Source organism: Tetrao urogallus, assembly GCF_951394365.1.
Source record: "Tetrao urogallus genome assembly, chromosome: 35".
NCBI lineage: Eukaryota > Metazoa > Chordata > Aves > Galliformes > Phasianidae > Tetrao > Tetrao urogallus.
In genome coordinates, this window is record NC_136848.1 from 398150 (window position 1) to 417496 (window position 19347).

Sequence of the window (19347 nt, forward strand, 5' to 3'; positions counted from 1 at the left end):
CATACAGGATTTCTGCCTGGATGACGGAGGAGGCTCTCACAGGCAGCAGATGGGATGTGGCAAGCCCTTCTCAGCAGCAGCACACATTCCTTGCGGTGCCCTCCTGCACGTCGGGTTATCCTCATCCCCATCCCACTGCTTTCCCAAAGGTGGGGGGCACGGGAGGCCCCTCCGTGTGGCTGCTCCTCACCCAGCTGCGCCCTGCTTTGTGTCCCAACAGCTGCTGTGACCCCGTGCACCTCGCCACGGGTGCCCCAGGCCGTCCCCATGGACCTGCGCATCGGGCAGCGTGTTGTCAAGCCCGGCTCCGACACGGCCTTGCTGGCTCTGAAGCACACGCAGCAGCTGCAGCACCAGCTCTTCCTCGCCAGCCTGCACCAGCAGCAAGTGGAGCAGCTCGCCCACCAGCACGTCAGGGTATGGGTACTAAAAAAACACTTTTTTGTCCCCCTGCAGGAGTAGAGTTGTAGAACCGTAGGATGGCTTGGGTTGGAAGGGTCCTTTCATCATCACGGAACTACAGAATGGTTGGGTTGGAAGGGACCTCAGAGTTCCCCTAGCTCACCCACTGCCCTGGGCTGCTCCCACTCCTCCATCAGCTGTCCAGAGCCCCAGCCATGGCTGTGAGCACCTCCAGGGATGGGGCACCCACAGTTCTTTGGGCAGCAGTGCCAGGGCCTCACTGCTCCCTGAGCTATGAATTTCCTCTTCTCCTGTTCCCCCCCATCCCATCCTGCAAGAAGTCACTCTCCTTTCTATTTGTAAGCTGCTTTCAAGCACTGGAAGGTTGCATTGAATTCTCCCCAGAGCCTTCTCAGGGCTGAACCTTCCCAGTTCCCTCAGCCTTTCTCCATAGCAGAGGTGCTCCAGCCTCTGAGCATCCTTATGGCCTCCTCTGGACTGAGCATCTCTGGGAGACGAAGATGCGCCCAGTTTGCAGCAATGAAACAATTTATCACGTCCTTGTCAGCCCACTGGGTTTCCAAAAATGCTGTAACAGCCTGTTGCAGAGATGCTCCATCCCCGTGGCACAGTGTTTCTAGTCCCCTGGTGCTGACAGTGCCCTCTCCTCTCTCAGGTGACCATGGAGACCTCGCACCGTGAGGCAGAGCCCGGGCAGCAGGAGCAGGAGCTGCGGCAGATCCTCAATAAGGACAAGAGCAAAAGAAGTAAGAGCCTCGGTGTTTTCTGACATCTGGCCTCCTGAGGAGGCAATTCCCCAAAATCAGGGGGAGTGAGGGTAAAGCAGCTTCTAGCAGGGGCTCAGCAGACAGTGCTGCCCTTACCCAGGCCACGCTCTGCATGCTCTTGGTTTGAGCATCTCTGTCGTGAGCATCAAAGAGCTTCAGGAAAAGAGTGTGGGGCAAGCCTGGATCCTTGCGAGCAGTGAGCTGCACCCTGGGTCTCCCTGGCCAGGATTTGCATCCTTCTTATTGATACCAGCCAAGTGGTGGCAATAGAGCCCTGCTTTGGTGTTTCACTATGCCCAACAGCCACTGCAGTGCTGCAGCCCAACCTGGCGGTGCTTGTGCTGCCCCACTCACAAGGCAAGGCACAAATTGCCTTCCAGAGCTGGCAGACCCCAAGCCTGGAGCATAGGAGTTTTCAGGGGGTGCTGAGTGCTGGGCAGGAAGGTTTGCATCATGCAGGAGAGCAAACCTGCTGCTGCAATCTCCCTGCGCCATCTAGTGCCTGCTGCATTAGGAGCTTGCCGAGCTTTTGGAGAGGCAGAGCTCTTCAGATTGGAGTGCAGCTGTTCCCCGTTTCCATGAGCCTGCTGCCCTCCTGCCCTTTGAGTCTGAGCTCTCAGGATGCTGATATTTTTCCAGTGATATTTTACCTGCTGAGGTGCAGGATAGGCAGAGCCGCATCAGCTGGAAATCATCGACATGTAACACCTGCAGGTGCTGTGGCCAGCACAGTGGTGAAGCAGAAACTGGCTGAGGTCATCCTGAAGAAGCAGCAGGCAGCAGCTTTGGAAAGAACCAGCAACCCCAACCCTCCAGCCATGCCATACAGGTAAAACAAGAGCACCCTGGATAATCTGACCCAGCCAGAGCAGGGCAGCTGCTCAAGTTTGCCCTGCAGTCATTTTGATGGTGGGCTTGGATGAGTCGAGGCATTGCTGGTTATCTCAGCAAAGAGGGAAGAATCTCTGATGAGGCTTTTCCCCATAGGTCTCTGGAGCCTCTGGATCCTGAAGGTCCTTCCCCTCCTGTACTCAGCACCTTCCTGTCCCCGGTCCCTAGCACTTCTCTTGATCCCCCAGAGCATTTTCCACTGCGGAAGACAGGTGAGGCTGGGGGCCAACACCATCTCACTCCTGCCCTGATGCCGTTGAGCTCACAGCCAGGGGATGGCTGGAGCCGAGAAGTAACCCCACCAAAGTCAGTCCAGCTTTGTCCTTACCCGTAGTAGGGCTGGGACTGACTGCCCTGTCCCCTCACAGCATCTGAGCCCAACCTGAAGGTGCGTTGCAAGCCCAGGAAGTGCCTGGACCGCCGCAAGAACCCCCTGACACGGAAGGAGAGCGCTCCCCCCTCTCTGAAAAGGAGACCACCTGAGACCATTGGTGAGGGCTTTGCCTCCGTGGGGAGAGCCTGGGAGTTCAGAGAGGCTGGAGCAGCCTGGGGTTGCGTGTAATGCCTGCTGTGGGGCTCCAAGGGAGAAATTAATGTCTCAGAGGCTTGGCAATTATTGGTGCCCTCTGTGGGGCACAGCCTGTGAGAACAAGCTCTGTGCTGTGATGGTACAGGGGGTGGATGAGGTGGGGGAGGTTATTGCTGCAGCTGTATCGTGCTGATTTTTGGGCCCTTGATGGACCTGTGAGGCTGGAAGCATGCAAGGTCCTGAGCAAGCACAGCTGGCTAGGCTTCCTCCGTGGCCGGCTGCATCTCCAGCTTGTCACCTCATCAAGGAGAGTTTTGCCTCTAGCAGGCAAACTGGGAATTGTTGGAAGGAGGGAGAGCTTTGCAGGGTTGGGGCAGGGCTGTGTAGCCCACTCTGGGTATGGGTGTTCATTTTCCCCTTTCTCTTTGCTCACAGATTCCTCCCCAAGCAGTAGCAGCACCCCTGTGTCCGGCTGCAGCTCTCCCAATGACAGCCTTCCTGCTGAGCATGGAGCTCTTCCCACTGCCTCCAGCATGGCCCACGAGGTGAGCTCTTCAGCTCTGCTCTCTCACTGCCACCCCAGGCTCAAGATGAGCTAGCATCCTCTCCGGGGACCCCAGTTTTGCACTGAGCTGCCCTTAGCCCAGCTGTTCCTGCATGGTGGGACCCTCTGCCCAGTGTGATGATGTGCTGCCCTCCTTTGCAGCACGCCCTAGTGCTTTCCTAGTGCATGTGCTGTCTCTATATGGGTCCCTGGTGCCCCTGGCCCTGGGTGTTCTCGCAGACAGCTGGGACTTGGCCCCCCCACTTCTGCTGCCTGTCCTAAGCTGCTTGTCCCATGCTGAGCTCTGCAATTCCCAGAGCAGGAGACTGATGGATCGTGTTTGGTGCAGGCACCCCTGGCCCAGCGCCTGATGATGCAGGAGAGCTCCCTGGCCCAGTTTGCCTTGCAGAGTGCAGTCTCCCTTCCTGCCATCACACTGGGATTGCCAGCCACCACTAGTGCCAGGGTAGGTGACCTGATTGTAGGAAACTCCCCAGACCTGGGCAGAGGGTTCCTGCAAGGCAGGCGGGGGGGATCTTGAGATTGTTGGGTGGGTGCCAGCCATATGCTGGCTCTGAGTAGTCCGAGGCTGCCTGTGGGTATGGGGAGGACGTGCCATCCCTTCTTTGTGCTGTGTCCCATTACTAATCCAGCCCTCCTCTCTGCAGGGAGATGCAGATCGTCGCCCTCTCTCTGGCCTGGCACACCGAGTGCCTGTGCTGAATGGGCCTGTCCTCACGGGCACTCACTCACCCATGTTCATCCCTGCTGGCTTGGAACAGCACGAGGCTGGGAACCCCTTGTCCCCTCGGCTTCAGCCTGTCATCATCCTCGAGCCCTCAGTCACCCACGCTCCGCTTGTGGCAGGTAAATGTTGAGCTGGGGGCAGGCAGTGGGGCCAGCAGCATTCAAGGCATAGCACTGAGCTTCCCTTGGGGCAGGCAGCCTTTTGGTTTCCCGTTTCTCTTCCACGAGCTGCAGCTGAGGAGATGGAAGACGTTGATCTTAGTGTCTGCCCAATAGACAAAGAAACGTCTCATCTCTCCTTCCTTTCCCCTGCAGTGCCAGGTCTGGGGACAGTCCCCTTCTCCTTCGCCCCATCGCTCATCTCTGCAGAGCGCCTGTCGCTCCCAGGCCACCACAAACCACTGGGCAGGACCCGCTCAGAGCCCCTGCCCCAAAACCCCAAAGCCATCCAGCAGCAGCTGGTGTACCAGCAGCACCATGCCCAGTTCCTGGAGAGGCTCAAGCAGCAGACTCACCTGGGCAAGGTAAGCACAGAGCAACTGCATGCGGTGCAGGAGGCAGTGGGGGAAGGATGCTGGCAGGATGCAGGATCGCAGCCTTTTCTGCAGGGCAGCAATTAGCTGATACCCAGGGCCAAGCCTGCATGCCGCTGCCTTGCAGTGAGCTGTGAGGCTCGTGCTCGGCTTCATTGGTTCCCATGTCCATCATTCTTGGGCTCTGGGGTGCCTTGCTACCCCAAGCCTCCTCAGCCTGCCCTGTCCCCATCACCTCTGTGTGCTCACTTGCTTGCAGCGCATGGTGAAAACCAGCGAGAAGCCCCGGCTGCGGCAGATCCCCTCCTCAGAGGACATGGAGGCGGAGGGGATGGAGGCTGGGGCTGAGAGCAGTGAGCAGGCAAGGGCATGTGTGGAGCCTGCACGGCCAGGGAGCAGCGGGAAGGAGCCTGAGAGGCCTCAGAAGATGCTGCAGCCTCAGGAGGAGCTCGTCCTCCAGCAGGTAGGCAAGGAATGGCAGGGATGGGGCTGTAAGAAATGGAATTCTCCTCCCACGTTCTTGCATTTCAGAGCACTTTTCTACGTTTCTTGGTGCCATGTGAAACTTTGCACGAACCCAGCAGTGTCCTGGTTATGGGAAAGTTCAGCTCAGACCCAGAGAGCTCTGTAAAGGACTGCAGTGTGGGTTGGGATGCAGGCACCACATCTTTCCCTTTCTCAGTCCGGGGGTGGTTTGCTAGGATAGGGACATGATCAGAAGCCACCTCTGGTGCCAGCAAGGCTGGGCATCATCCCCAAAGTGCTGGCAGCATCCCCATACTGTTGCACCTTGTATCAGGGCTGCCCAGCACTGCAGGACTGAGCCAGCAGAGAGCAGCAGATGCTGCCTCATACGTGCCAGCTCCTACTGAGCAGCTCCAAGTCGTCCAGCATGGAGGCAGCTGTCACATCCAGATGCTCCAGAGGCATTCGCCTTCCTAGAAGGCTGCGTGTCACCTGATGCTGGGTGATGTCATGCTTACTGCCACCTCTCTCCATCAGGCCTATCTCTGGGACCCCTACCAGCGTGTGCAGCACCAGCTCCTCAAACGGCAGCCCCTGGCTGACTCCCCCATGGTCCCGACCATCCTCGCAGGGCACAGACCCCTCTCCAGGGCCCAGTCATCTCCTGCCACGGCGACTGTTTCCCTCCCTGCTCAGGATACGACCTCCAAGGCGCTCTCCCTGCCGGTGCAGGAGCAGACCAGCAAGCCCCATTTCACAACAGGTAGGACGTTGCCCCTGGTGGGGGTGCTCAGGGGCAGTTGAATGTCGCTCCCCATCTCTCCTGGACTCCTGAATTCCTGGGAGCACTCTGGCTGGCTGAGGAAGGCATGAGAGTTCCCTTCTCCTCACCTAAGGTGATTTTCCAAGCAGAATTTGCCCTTCTGGCCCCACATCTGCCTTCCTGCTTGTTTCAAGGGATTGGTTTAGCTTTGTAGGCATGCAGGACAGCATCAAAAGCCTTAGGGCGGAGGCTCACATGGTTTTGATGAAGATGTTTTCATTCAGACCGAATAACTAAGAGTGTTTTAGGTCCCAGCCTCAAATCCAGCCCTGGAAAGGGGCAGCATTAGGGTTGGCAGCACTGAGAACTGGGCATCCGGTTCGGTCTGAGGATGACAGCTCTTCTTGGATGTTGTTGCAGGACTGGTTTATGACTCGGTGATGCTCAAACACCAGTGCTCCTGTGGTGACAACAGCAACCACCCAGAGCACGCGGGTAGGATTCAGAGCATCTGGTCCCGACTGCAGGAGAGGGGTCTGCGCAGCCAGTGCGAGGTGAGGAGGAGGGGAGGGGATGCTGCTACGAGCAGATCTGGTGCTATAAAGAGGTGATGGGGTGTCCTGCTCCCACCTCCAATCCTTTTGTTCCCAGATCTTCCCAGCCTGTTTATCCAAACAACAAAAGGACTTAGGAAGGGGGCTTGCATTTTGGCTGTTGCTGACACTGGTGTGACCGTGCCCATGAATGTGCTGTGCTGGAAGATGGGTACAGTCCCTGCTGAGATAGGAATGAGGTGTTTTGCCAGCTTGGGGGACACCAGTGTCAGCTCTCAACTGTTAGAAGGCTTGCCCAGATCTAGCAGGACTGACTTTGAGCCATAGAGAGTTCTACAACTGTAGGAAAACAGTGCTGATATTTCCTGTCTATCCATGGGAGGGGAACACGTGTCCCATCCCAGAGTGGCTCAGTCACATCCCCTGTGCCCTGCAGTGTCTGCGGGGACGCAAGGCCACCCTGGAGGAGCTCCAGTGTGTCCACACCGAACGCCACGTCTTCCTCTATGGCACCAATCCCCTCAACCGCCTGAAACTGGACAATGGGAAGCTGGCAGGTGAGCCCCCATCTGCACCCACTGCTGTCCCTGTGCTGCGTGCCCTTGTCTCACTGTTCCCTGGCTGTTCCATGGCACTGAATCCACCTTGTCTCCTCATTGCAGGGATCCTGTCACAGCGGATGTTCGTCATGCTGCCCTGTGGAGGGGTGGGGGTAAGTGCTCCTTCTTTGCTCAGGGTGTTTTTGGATGGGGTTGTTCATTTCTGGGGCCTCTCTCGCAGGCCTGAGTGGAGAGGGAACTCCCAAAGCCATCGGGCTGCTCTCAGCCCTCAACCCTGTGTGTCTGTGGGGTGTCCTGAAGGAGCTCAGAGTCTTGAGGTGACTGGGGTAGAAGCTGGTCTGTGGCCTCTCTGTAGGGAGAATGGACTCAGCCCAAGCAACAACAGCCTGCATGTGGACACAGGAAAATGTCCCAGCCTCCCTCAAATGGGAGCTGGATATCATTGTAGCACAGCTTCCCGTTATCCTTGGGAGCATCTTGAATCAGGCCTTTTGCAGACCCTTCCCCCAGGGAACCCTGCTACCACAAACCCCTCGCAGCCTCATCTGAGAGCCAAGGGCTTTAGGAGGGAGCAGATTTGTGGGACAGATGGGACCCCAGCTGCATGCAGGGTGTCCCATGTCCCAGTGGGATGGCCAAGGTGCAGTGTGGGCTTCCACCAGGGGCATGGACAGTGGCATGGGGACATCAGCTTTCCACTTCTCTCCGGACATTTCTGTGGCCTCTCCTCTCAGAGCTTGCTGCCCTGGTTTTCTCTCCATTCATTGCATTCTCCTCTCTTCCTCTCTCTCCCTTTCTCTGTCCTTTTTTCTCTCTCTCTCTTTCAGGAAGGGTCTCACCCCATGCCTTCCTGCTGCCTCTTCTGGTTCTTCTCCTCTCCTTGCCCCCGCTGCTGGGCACCAGCTCTTCTCAGCCTCGTTTACATCCACTTTCCCTGCTCTGCCTCCCCCCCTGCCCTCCTCTCGCTGCCCCCTCGAGGGGCAGAGGGGAGAATTTGAGTTGCACACATGGAGTTGATCAGAAGAGACTTGAGTTTTCCGGCTCTGGCTCAGCCCTTGACGTGATCCTGATCAAACCAAGATGTTTGGTTAAACAATAAAATAAGATAAAGAAGGTAACGAGCGTTTTCTCAGTCACTCCTTCTAGCCCCTGGGTGCAGGGTGAGTTGCTCCACGTGCAGAGCTTTTCCTGGGGAATGGCAAGGAGCTGTTACCCTGACTGCAGTCCCCAAGTGGCCACCGTGGAGCTGAGGAGCTTGCCCCATGTGTGCAGGGTGGCCCAGACTTCATCCTCTGAGCAGGGTGACTGGCAGAGAGCGTGGCTTCCCCAGCTCAGGTGCCCTGTCCCCATCCCTGTCTGACTGTTCCCTTGCTTGCAGGTGGACAGTGATACCATCTGGAATGAGCTGCATTCCTCCAATGCAGCCCGCTGGGCCGCAGGCAGCGTCACCGAGTTGGCCTTCAAAGTGGCCAGCAGGGAGCTGAAGGTAGGGAGATTGGCCTGAGGGGACTGAAGGTCCCACCGGTCTGGCACTGAGTGTCCCTGCAACAGGAGTGGCTTGCTGGGGTGTGATTTTGGAGGCAGCAGTGATGGATATCCTCATGGATGTTTTTTTTTGTCCCCAGAATGGTTTTGCTGTGGTGCGGCCGCCCGGACATCACGCAGATCCATCCACTGCCATGTAAGAACCCCTTCCCAAAGGGGTGGTGTAGGGGAAGCCCCAAAATCCAGGTCGACACAGGGTCCTCCAAGGGGTGATAACACTCATTGTGCCCTATTAACAGCCCCAGGACCCTTCTGTACCCAGACCAAGGGGGGAGGGGAGGCAGAGCCCATCCTTTGGTGTGGGAAGGGTGCTCAGGGGGTCATGGTGCTGATCAGCTCCACCTCCCTCTTTGCAGGGGTTTCTGCTTCTTCAACTCGGTGGCCATTGCCGCCAGGCAGCTGCAGCAGAAAGGGAAACTCAACAAGATCCTCATAGTGGACTGGGTAAGTCGTTCCTGTCCCCCAGCAGGTTCTTGTGCCTCCCCAGGACATCCCAGGTCTGATTTGGGGCTAGATCTGAGAGTAGAGAATCCTCTACTGGCCGCAGGAACGTGGCTGGGATCTCCCTGACATGTCAGGATGGGGGAATGGGACCAGATCTGAGACAGGGGAGTGTGAAACAGGGCAGAGACCGAGGTGCTTTTAGCTCCACTGGGCTGCAGGACAGCTTCAAGTCTGCAAAAAGGAGCCCTCACACCATTTTTTCCCCCCTGTAGGATGTTCACCACGGCAATGGGACCCAGCAGATCTTCTACAGAGACCCCGATGTTCTCTACATCTCTTTGCATCGTCACGACGATGGAAACTTCTTCCCTGGCAGCGGGGCTGCTGATGAGGTAAAAAGCACAGACAGACCCCAAGATCCATGCAGCTCTGCTCTGGGGCAGCCCCTTGGTTCAGTGCTGGGGCTGTCCTGCAAGTGGGAGACCCCAAGGAAGTATCCAGCCCCTCCAGCACCAGGCAGAGGTCTCCACGGAAGCTGGTTTCCATTGCTTTGCCTTAATGCAGGGTTGGGGTCTCCTATTCCCAGAGTGTAGGACATGGTGAAGCATGGGACTGCCTGCCCTTTGCTGATGGTTGTGAGGATGGAGAGGGGATCTGACCCATGCATGGGTGGAGAATGAATCCCTGCAGGCCACATCCAGCCCTTCACCATCATCCTTGCTCTCCCCCAGGTTGGTGCTGGCCCTGGTGAGGGATTTAATGTCAACATAGCCTGGACTGGAGGCCTTGACCCCCCCATGGGTGACCCTGAATATCTGGCGGCTTTCAGGTACTGCTTTCTGCATTCCTCTGCATTTTCCCCATCTTCAGGCCAAGCCAACCCTCAACACCTCTTACTACTTGTTCTTTTTCACCCTGACAGGACAGTGGTGATGCCAATCGCACATGAATTCTCCCCTGACGTGGTGCTGGTGTCAGCTGGCTTCGATGCAGCTGATGGCCACCCACCACCCCTGGGCGGCTACAAAGTCTCTGCTAAATGTAAGGAGGTGCAAGCAGCACCGTGAGCTCTTCCCATTGCCCAGCTGGGCTCTGGGGCTGGCAGCTCCTCACGGAGCACAGGGACAGCTCTGAGGTTTTCTGGCACAGCACAGGGGGCTCTTTCCTCACTGCGTTGGGCAGGGAGGCTGATGGCTGCTCCTTGGATTTCCTGGGCAGGTTTTGGCTACATGACCAAACAGCTGATGAGCCTGGCTGGGGGGGCCATCGTCCTGGCACTGGAAGGAGGCCACGACCTCACGGCCATCTGCGATGCATCCGAAGCCTGCGTGTCAGCCTTGCTGGGCAATGAGGTGAGAGCCAGGATCCCCCAGGAGGGGGCTGTGTCCCCATAGTGGAGCTTTGGAGAATCTGTGCTCCCAGCCTGGTTGTTGGGACCTGTTGGGTGCATTGGGAGCGATGGGAGCAGGAAGGAGGGGTTGTGGCTGTGAGCCCAGCCCTGGGTGCAGCTCTTTCCCTTTGACTCCCCCTTCTTTCCCCTTGGCAGCTGGACCCTCTCCCAGAAGAAAGCATGCGGCAGAAGCCCAATGCCAACGCCGTGCGCTCCTTGGAAGCGGTGATCCAGGTCCAGAGTGAGTGTCCCACAGCTGGGAGGCTGAGTTAGCATGGATGGCCCAAGCTTTGCCATTTCCTCCTCTGTCCAGGGAAAACCACGCAGGGAATACTGCGTGAAGCACTTTGGTGGAACCCTCCTCCATCCTCCTGCTCCTCCCTGGAGGGGGGGATGATGCCCCTTGCATGCATTCACATGGAAAGCCACCTAGGCCACCCCTGTCCCAACATCTGTCCTGACCTTTGCTTCCCCTGCAGGTAAATACTGGGTGGCTGTGCAGCGCTTCGCCTCCAAGCTGGGCTGCTCCTTCCTGGAGGCTCAGCACCACGAGGCAGAAGAGGTGGAGACGGTCACAGCCTTGGCCTCTCTCTCGGTGGCTGTGATGGTGGAGAAGAGGTAATGCTCTTCATCAGTCCTGGGACGTGCAGGTGGCCCACAGTGTGCCAAGCTCTGAGCTTTGGGGATGCTTGGTGTCACAGGGATGGCAGCAGGGGGTTGGTGTCCCACAGCCTGGTGCTGGGAGCTCTGGGCGGTGCTGGATGTAAACTGGTCTCAGGGAGTGGGAGATGGGTGTTGAACCCATTCTCTTCACTGGGAGCTCTGGTCCTGTAACCCTGTCATCCTGGGCAGCAGGACTAGAAGCTGGATGTGCCAGGTTATCTCTCGGTGCTGAAAAGAATGCGTTGCGTTGGGAAGAGCAGGCCTCATCTCATGTTGCTGTATTTCTCCAGGCCACAAGATGAGCCTATGGAGGAAGAGGAGCCCATGAACCAGTGATGAGCGGTGATGTTCTCTGCTCCCCTGCTTCCAGGACGTGGTTGGACTCTTCCCGAGCCCAGTGCTCGCTCTTCACTCCTGGCTTCCCATTTGCCACTCACTCCCTGAGTCACAGTCCTGAAGGGGGCTGGACCTTTGGCTGCCACGCATCCAAGAAAGGATGCTCCTGCAGCCACCCTGGAGATGGCCTCCTGCTCGGGACAGATGGAAAACATCAACCTCCCTCTGCACAGCACGGTGCTGCCATCCTACACTGTGCCTGCAATCAATCCCCAACCTTCAGAACTCGAAATCTTTCTTGGGGATGTGCAAGAGGCCGCCGGCCCTCTGGTGCAGACCTGCCCTTCTCCTAGGATCTTCCTCATGTCTGAGGAACGGGTGGGTGTTGGGATGGATGTTGTGGCCACACCATCAGAACTGCACCCAGAGCTCCTCTGCAGTCAGCTGTGCCTTGGAGCAGCAGCCCTCTGTCTTGCTTGAGAGGGACAGGCTCTCAAAGGCCTCCCCAGTGCTCCTCTTCCTCTCCGATAGGGCACAAGGTGGGAGCAAGAGTGCCAGTGCTATGGGCTGTGACCTCATTCTGCACAGGAAGGGTTTGGAAAGCATTGGATGATGCACCCATTGCTTTGCAGCTGGGGAAGAGCAAAGGCTGGAGTGCCTGCAGTGCCCAGGATTGCACCCGTGGGACATCTTAACCACTAACCAGAGAGCAAACCCTCTGGTGCTGGGGCTCTGATTTGCACTATATACATATGAGATGTGCTAATGTGAACCTTATGTACTCTTCTTTCCTTGGGAATTTTGGGAACAAACACCTGTGTGTGTGTGGATGTGTGTGTGTGGACATTACCAAGGTGCCTTGAGCCCTTTCCAGCGACCCCCTGGCCTGAGGATCTGTGTCCCTGCAGTCCCTGGCTGTCTTCCAGTGTCCCCTTGGAGGAAGTGGCACCCGGTGCCCACCTTCTTCAGTGACTGCACCCACTTCTCCAGCTGAGATCAGATCCAGTCTTGGCCACCCTCTGCTCGGAGTTCAGCTCCCCAGGGACCCCCAGAGTTCCCCATCTGGGTTGTACTGGCATGGCAGAGGTGTGGAGTCAGGCCTCCCCAAGTGCTGCATCCATCTGGATTTGCCTTCTTCCCCTCTCATAATGCAACAGAGCATCCTCACCCCAAGAGCCTCATCCTTCCCTGTGTCCCCCATTGGGCTCTGGGTGTCACAGCAGGGTTTGTGGGCAGTTAGGACTGGGGAGAAGGGGATGGATGGGGTGCTGAGCTCAGGTGGCAGCCAGGCTCCATCTGCAGGCACAGGGAGGAAATTTTGTATTAAAAAAAAAAAAAAAAAGAAGAAGAAAAACAAAGAAAGAAAGAAAAAAAGAAAAAAAAAAAAAGATCTTGGAAGAATAAACATTTAATTGTCTCAAACTGCCCGGAGCTTTGGGAGAGGATGTGAGATGGGGTGGTGTGATGAGGGGAGAAGTCACTGTGTCACTGCGCTTATGCACTGTGGGTGTCCTCTGTGACATGGGGACAGGAGGGGGACAACACAACGCAGTGGGTTGCAGAGCACCCCAAAGCCCTCCTTGTTTTCTCTGGAGTCCGTTGGGATTGGATGCTGTTCCTCCATCCCTGGGGGCGAGGGGCAGGAGCTGCTGCTTGTCCAGCGTTGGGATGCATGAGTGTGTCCCCAACCCAAGGTCACACGCCAGGCTGATCCTCACTGCACCCCATCTCCTCCCTGCACAGAGCCCTGCAGCCCCATTGCCTCCATCCTCAGCCCCCTTTCTCCCCATGGATCCCAGGTGGGTTCATGCCACATTGAAGCCATTGAGGGCCACCGTTATGGGTACAGCCCACAGCAGGCAGAGGGGACGTTGCCTGGGCTTTACCCCCAACCCAAACTCGGTGCCATGGTGCCCTATAGCCCAGGCTCCATCTGTGGGTGCAGCCGTTGGAGGAGGTGCCCCAACAAACAGCTTCCTTCCCCCTTCCTTTGGGCCCCCAGCACGGCCTGGACCCCAACCCTTCAGCCTTGGCAGGGGGACCCCAAACCGACACCGAAATCCATTGGGTTTGCTGCTGGAGAGCATCAGCCCAGGGACCAAAGCCCCGAACTGCTGTTTGCTAACAGCTGGATCCTCAGATCCCATGATGGACATCTCTGCACCATCCCCATGGAAATGGTATGAATGACAACGTTAGTTTTAATCATTTTTAAAGGATGCTTTACCCCCCCCAACCCCTTTTTTTCTCTGAATGAAGGTTGAAAGCTCTGCTCTCTCCTTAACAAAGAGACTCCCTTTGATTTTTAAAGCATGTTTTATTTTATTTTGTAAAGAAAATGTCTATTGCCAAAGGCAGCTTCATTCTCCAGGCGGCGCCGTCGATAATTGAACAGGATTTGAACAGGATTTTCTATTTTTGAAGGTCACTCCCATCTTTCCATTGGCTGCATTCACACCTCCCCGGGTTGGGGAGCCCACGTTGTACATAGAAATAGAGGGTTCTATTGGAAAGTAAAGGTGATGTGAGCTCACTGTCACTTCCATTGGGTCCTTCAGTGTGCTGGATCACTGATGGGAAGTCTTGCTGCTGCTCAGAACACACCTCTCCCATTCATTAGGGTTGCACCCCGCTCAGCTTTGCTGCTTCAGATGCCCAAAGCAGCCGAGCACCCACGCATGCAACTGGGAATGGGGAGGACGCACAGCAGCGCCCACGGCTGCAGCATTTCCTTAGGAAACAAAAAGCCCAAACCCCAGAAAACTGTCCTGCTTTGGGGAATTGCTCTGCAGGGCTGGCTGTTTGCTCCATGGGACGGAACCCGGCGGCAGTCCAAGCATTGCTCAGTCCCAAAGTGTTCTCCCCACTGCAGGGACCGTTCAGGCTGCTGCTCACAGAGCAGAACCATACAGCACTGCTCCATCCCAGGACAATTTGCTCCTTGGAGAGTTGATGTGCACCATCTGGATGCGTTGGTTCCAAACAAACCCGCCCGGCTCCTGGGTTGGGTCTCAGCCCCGCATGCTGGGTTGGGAAGGGGCTGCCAAGGAGCTGCTGATGGGGGGAGGTCGTCGGCTCCCGGGGTCCTGTGGGGAGATATGGGGTCAGCCCGAGGTCACTGTAGGGTTGTTCAAACCCCCGTGGCAGTGGGGATGCGGCTTTGGTTGCCAGCTTCTATGTGGGTGTTTTGTATTGCCAGCTTTGCCCAGACCTTGCGTGGGAAATGCACCCGCAGATGATCCTGAGACTGGGAGCGAATGGGTGAGGGCTGCAGCTTTAACCCCAACACACCTCTGTGGGAGTGCAATGAGGAGGAAAGCAGCCGAGCGTCCCCACGGGAAAGGCAGCACTGCCCCATGATGATCCATCCCCTCTCCAACCCAGTGCCCAAAAGGGGTGACACCGGAGAGGACCCCCATAGGCAGGGGGGGTCTGCAGAGACGTGGTGCTGCTGTGAGGTCCTGGAGTGGGCAGAGCTCCTTCCTCCTCACTTTGCTCCTCGTTTTTCTCCTTGCACAGTGGCTGAGCCCTTTGGCTCTGCAGAGCTTGGAGAGGAATAAATCACACCTGCACCATATCCTGCCCTTGCAGCACAATGCATCCTGGCACTGGCTGAGCTGATATTGCAGGGCTGGGAGCAGGGGTGGCAGTGGGATGGCTGCAGAGATGGCAGAGGAAGGGCTGCAGCGTGGTGTTGGGCTCAGGGCTGCATGTGAGGCTGGCAGAGGGGACACAGAGGGAACAATAACGCCAAAGCATGAGAAGAGAGCAGTCCCATTGCTCTGAGCTGTGGGGGTACCATTAGGAAATAGGTTGGGACTTTGGCAGGGCTCAGACGATGGGATCCTCCAAGGCTGTGCCCCCCTCCATCTTTCCAGGGGCTTCATTCCAGCACGGAGCACTGGGAACCACGGGGCTGCCCTCCCACCAATGCATGAATGCATCTCAGTGCACAGAAAAGCACACCTCCCTCAGCTCCCAGGTGCGCTGCGGTCACTTTGGGGATGAAATAAGGGCTCCGTTCGAGCTAAGTGAACGCAGCTGAGAGGCAGCGAGTGGGATTGGGACACAGCAGCACTGCGGTGTGGGCAGGGCTGGCTGTGATTGGAGCACTGCTTTCACTTTAACGACCCCTGCCTGGCGATGGAGAGGCGGCTGTTGGCTCCTTCCGACTTTAATAGAAAGGTGGAAGGTGTTTTATTTTTTTTTTTTGCTGGGGGGAAGCTTTTCTAGCAGTGAAATGAATGGAGACCTGTCCATGTTCTCTCCCATGGCTCCGAAGAAGGACGCTGTCACACCTCAGCTGACAAACCCGGCTCGTGTGGGGCTCGCTGTGGGCTCTGCCTCTTCATGACACCCAACGTGGCTGAGGGGTAAAGCTGTCGCTGAGCTGAGCCCTGGGGTTTGGGCTGTGACATCTCTCATGTGGGGTAGCAGCTGCTCCCCAAAGCCCTCGTGGCAGCGTCCTAAAGATGCCACGGCGGTGCCACGCGGGCTCTGTGCTCATCGGAGAGAACTGCAGCCCTTGGAGGAACAATTCATCCCCTGAGCCCACCCCACACTGCCTGCAGGAGCAAGGAGCAACAGAACCCTTTTGGAGCGAGGACACATCCCAAAACGCAGCCCTCCAGCACAGCTCCTCGCTGCACACATCCCTCCCCAGCCTTTTGGTTTCGCTTTCTGCTTAATTACGGCCTGGCAGACACAGTGTGTGAGAGCAAACGGCTGTGCCATGGGCTGTTGCATCAGCACTGCCCCTCTGCAGCTCCCACAGCTGTGGGTTTGGACATAGAGCTGCTTGCTTTGGGGCTCAGCACGAACCTGAGGCCTTTCCGAGTTGGTGACAGAGTCCATGGGCTGACCCATGTCAGAGCTTCGGGGCTTCAGGGCTTTGGGGAGCGCTCCAGATGCGTGGAATATTCTTTCCCCATCATAACCAGCACACCCAGAGCAACGTGTTTACAGGCCCAGCCCCATGCAATGCTCTGCATAGGCAGCATCCTGCACTGGGATCACAGAGCTTACCCACCCCAGCAACGGGACCCATTGGGAAACACGATCCCTAGGCACAGATTTCACAGCATTCGGGCAATTCCTCACCCCTCGTGTAGAACCAAATCGGGGCGGATGCTGCAGCTCTAAGCAGAGAAGGGCGCAGATGAGCCCCGTGGTGCCTTCAGTGCGTTTTGACACCGCTTTCAATGCATTTTCTGAACAGAGCTGAGTGGGGAAACTGAGCTCTCCCCGAGCTCCTTTCATGCCCTGCCACGTTAATTCCGTGCAATGAGACGTATTTATAAATAAAAGAAGATGAAACGTCCGCCCGACAAAGCAGACTCCGAGCGAGAGCAACAGTCCCCAAAGGGAAGATTTATCCAAGGTCTTTCAAGATAGACAATTAAGTGAAGGCACCGCGAGAGAGACGATAAATCCGGGGAGACAAATGAAGGGCACAGAATCTCACCCTCCCAGCTCCTCCAGCCTCCCCCCCCCCTTTCCCCACTTTGTGCTTCCAGCCTCGTTTTCTCCTCCAGCAAAATAGAAACCATTTTAATGCGCTGAAAGCAGTGAGCTTGGGGGACTTCAAACATGGATTTTGTTGCCCGAGGGCTCCATCCCTCTTTCCCCGGATAATGGCTCGCGCTTAACGAGGGCACATCCCCATCCAGCTCCTCCAGCTCCCTTTGATATTTAATAGGCTGACTTCCATTCGCTGCTTTATGTTATAACATTACAGACCCATTGCAGGTTAATTCACCTATGGGAGAGGGTGAATGAAGCCTCCCCAGCGCCGGCATCGCTCCTCTCTTATTGTTCTTAGCTCAGCGAATCCTCCTCTCACCGCACAGCCCAAGAGGGAGCTGCTAATTGGCAGCGAGTGCCGCTGCAGGTTGGCACAAAGCGGGTTGTTATCGATGCAGCACGAAGATGCTCTGCCTGCAGGCGAGGTGTGGAGCTGCCGGGGACGGATGCTAAGGTTGGGCGATGAGCAGCACGTGGGGGATTTCATGGGGAGGTTTTTCACTTAGAAAGGTCTTCAGGATCGCTAAAGGTCTTTCATTCCTCTGTTTATCACGGGAGCAAAGCTGCTGCCAAGCGTTCAGCTCAAATAAAGAGGTCTGGAAGTCAGCAGCTGGAGCCTGAGCTGCCCGTTAGACAACACTGCAACCAACGGGAAGGGACCCTCACCAAAAAGCCCCACAGTCCTCAAGGGAAGAGATCAGGGCAATTAGCAAAGTGCTCCTCAGCGTGGGCTCCTCCTGCAGCTCTCCACACTCCGGTCACATTTCCAGCTCTCCTATAAGCAGAGGAGCAGGGCTGTGCTGTGCAGCCCTTCAGCATCAGCTGCATCCACTGGTCCTTGGGGGTGGCATCGCAGAGCCCCACATTTGGGACCGTGTGCCAGGGATCTCCCCAGGATGGGAAGTAAGATTTTAATCATGAAATGGAATCCCAATGGGAGCGCTCTCCATCTTCAGCCGCCGTTTGCATCTCCGTCCCCAGAGCTGCCCTGAAATTGGGGCTGTTCAGCAGAGGACTCACCCAAGGTCCCTGCCTAGCTTTCATTGGGCCGCTTCCCAGTCTGGCAATGTCTCAGCGGGGACAGCTCTCCCCTTTCTCTCCCTCTGCTCTTTCGAGATTTGAGGATGGGGCAAAGAGGAGAATTTTGCCGTCCAGCTTCCCCCAGGTGCACCCTAAAGACGAAGGCAGTGTGAACTGATGGCACTCAGGAGGGGCTGAGCATGTCCCATCCCGCAGCCCTCAGTGACACAGATGGGGATCCCACGGGCACTGCGCCGAGGGCTTAGGAATGGGGCTGTGCACCATTTCAATCCCCTTTTCTGGCCCTTTATGGCCATAATGCAGCCACTGATTTGAGCACAGCTCTGCCAATTCTGACAGCATCTCCAATAAGACCAAGCAGGAGAAGTGGCGCTTAAGGAGAGTGCACCAGAGTGACCAAGAAAAGAAAAAGAATTTTTTTCCCAATGGGTGGCCCTCATTGGGATGCAAGAAGACGGAGTCCCTGCTCCTCTTGCAGTTGGATTCCCCAAAGCACCGGGCGGGCTCTGACCCCAACACCAGAGCTGGCACCCAGAAATGCCACAGGAAAACCCAACCCTGCTTTAGGGACAGCGGAGACTGGGATACCGAGACCCAGCAGGATGGGCTGGGTTTGTTGCAGCATGTGGAGCACGAGGGGGGTGGGCTGGGAGATGCATAATGGGATGTGGGACGCGGGAGCAAAGGATGTGCGCTCTGCAGCCTCGCCATACGTACCCGGGCTCAGTGGGACGCAGACATGGACCAAGCCCCTTCCATCCTCCAGACAGAGAAGGCGTAGCTCAGCCTCTCGTGGGCCAGGTAATTGCAGCTGGTGATCTTGTGGTCCAGCTCATCGCTCTGCAGCACCTGGTACAAGAAGTCAATGTAGCGCGCCGCCAGCTTCAGGGTCTGGATCTTGCTCAGCTTGTCGGAGGGCAGCGTGGGGATGATTTTCCGCAGCTCCGCGAAGGCGTCGTTGAGCGATTGGGTCCGCTGCCTCTCCCGCACGTTGGCGATCACCCTCTGTGTGTGCACATCCTCGAAGGACTGCGGCACCGGGCTGCGCTTGCAGCGTTTGCCCTGCGGAGAGGCGGCTCTGCTGTCCTCCAACGCTTTGCCCCCTTGGCCTCGTTTGCGGAGGCATTTCTTGTGCAGTCGCTCACCTTCCTCCTCGCTGGTGACCAGGCTGCCTTCGGGAGACTCCGGGCACATGTTTTCCTCCTTCATCTTCTTGGCAGAGCTAGGAGCCTTTCCCAGCGCGCTCTCAGAGCATCGGTGAAGGCAACGCTCAGCATCAGTCCTTCATCCCCACCAAACTCCTCCAGAGCCCCGCCGAGCCCTCCAAGGAGCTCCGTTGGTTTTTCCTTTGGGCGACGGAGAGGAGGGCGTTCGGATAACTTTGGGGAAAGGCTTTTGCTGATAGGGTGAGGAGGAGCGGGGGCGGATCAGGCGCAGACCAATGCAGCGGTGCAAGGTAACGCAAACAGCATTGGAGCTTATGGGTTCCAGATTTCCTCCCTCCCTCCTCCACCGACACCCCCAAGCCCTCTGGCACAGATGCTCCTGCTTGCTGCCCGGACGTCAAGGGACGTCGCCTATGCCGGTGTGAACACCAGCCATGGAGGTCAAGGGAAGCCTATTTGGTCT

The 19347-nt window shown here is 56.9% G+C and overlaps 1 protein-coding gene and 1 pseudogene across 2 annotated transcripts; one reads left to right on the forward strand and one right to left on the reverse strand.

Moving 5' to 3' along the window:
* Positions 1-267: 267 nt before the first annotated feature.
* Positions 268-11154, forward strand: HDAC7 (histone deacetylase 7; the record flags this gene model as incomplete). Its single annotated transcript, XM_079547910.1, has 23 exons — positions 268-417; positions 1079-1169; positions 1905-2019; positions 2178-2293; positions 2450-2572; positions 3046-3155; positions 3823-4021; positions 4217-4425; positions 4694-4897; positions 5437-5662; positions 6083-6216; positions 6653-6773; positions 6879-6928; positions 8155-8262; positions 8402-8457; positions 8678-8765; positions 9038-9157; positions 9497-9594; positions 9688-9806; positions 9984-10117; positions 10312-10396; positions 10635-10773; positions 11109-11154. The coding sequence occupies 23 exons, from the start codon at positions 268-270 to the stop codon at positions 11152-11154; spliced, it is 2841 nt and encodes a 946-aa protein (XP_079404036.1).
* Positions 11155-18441: 7287 nt separating this feature from the next.
* Positions 18442-18927, reverse strand: LOC306956630 (twist-related protein 2 pseudogene; annotated as a pseudogene). Its single transcript has one exon. The product of its transcript is annotated as a twist-related protein 2 pseudogene (transcript).
* Between the last annotated feature and the right edge of the window lie 420 nt (positions 18928-19347).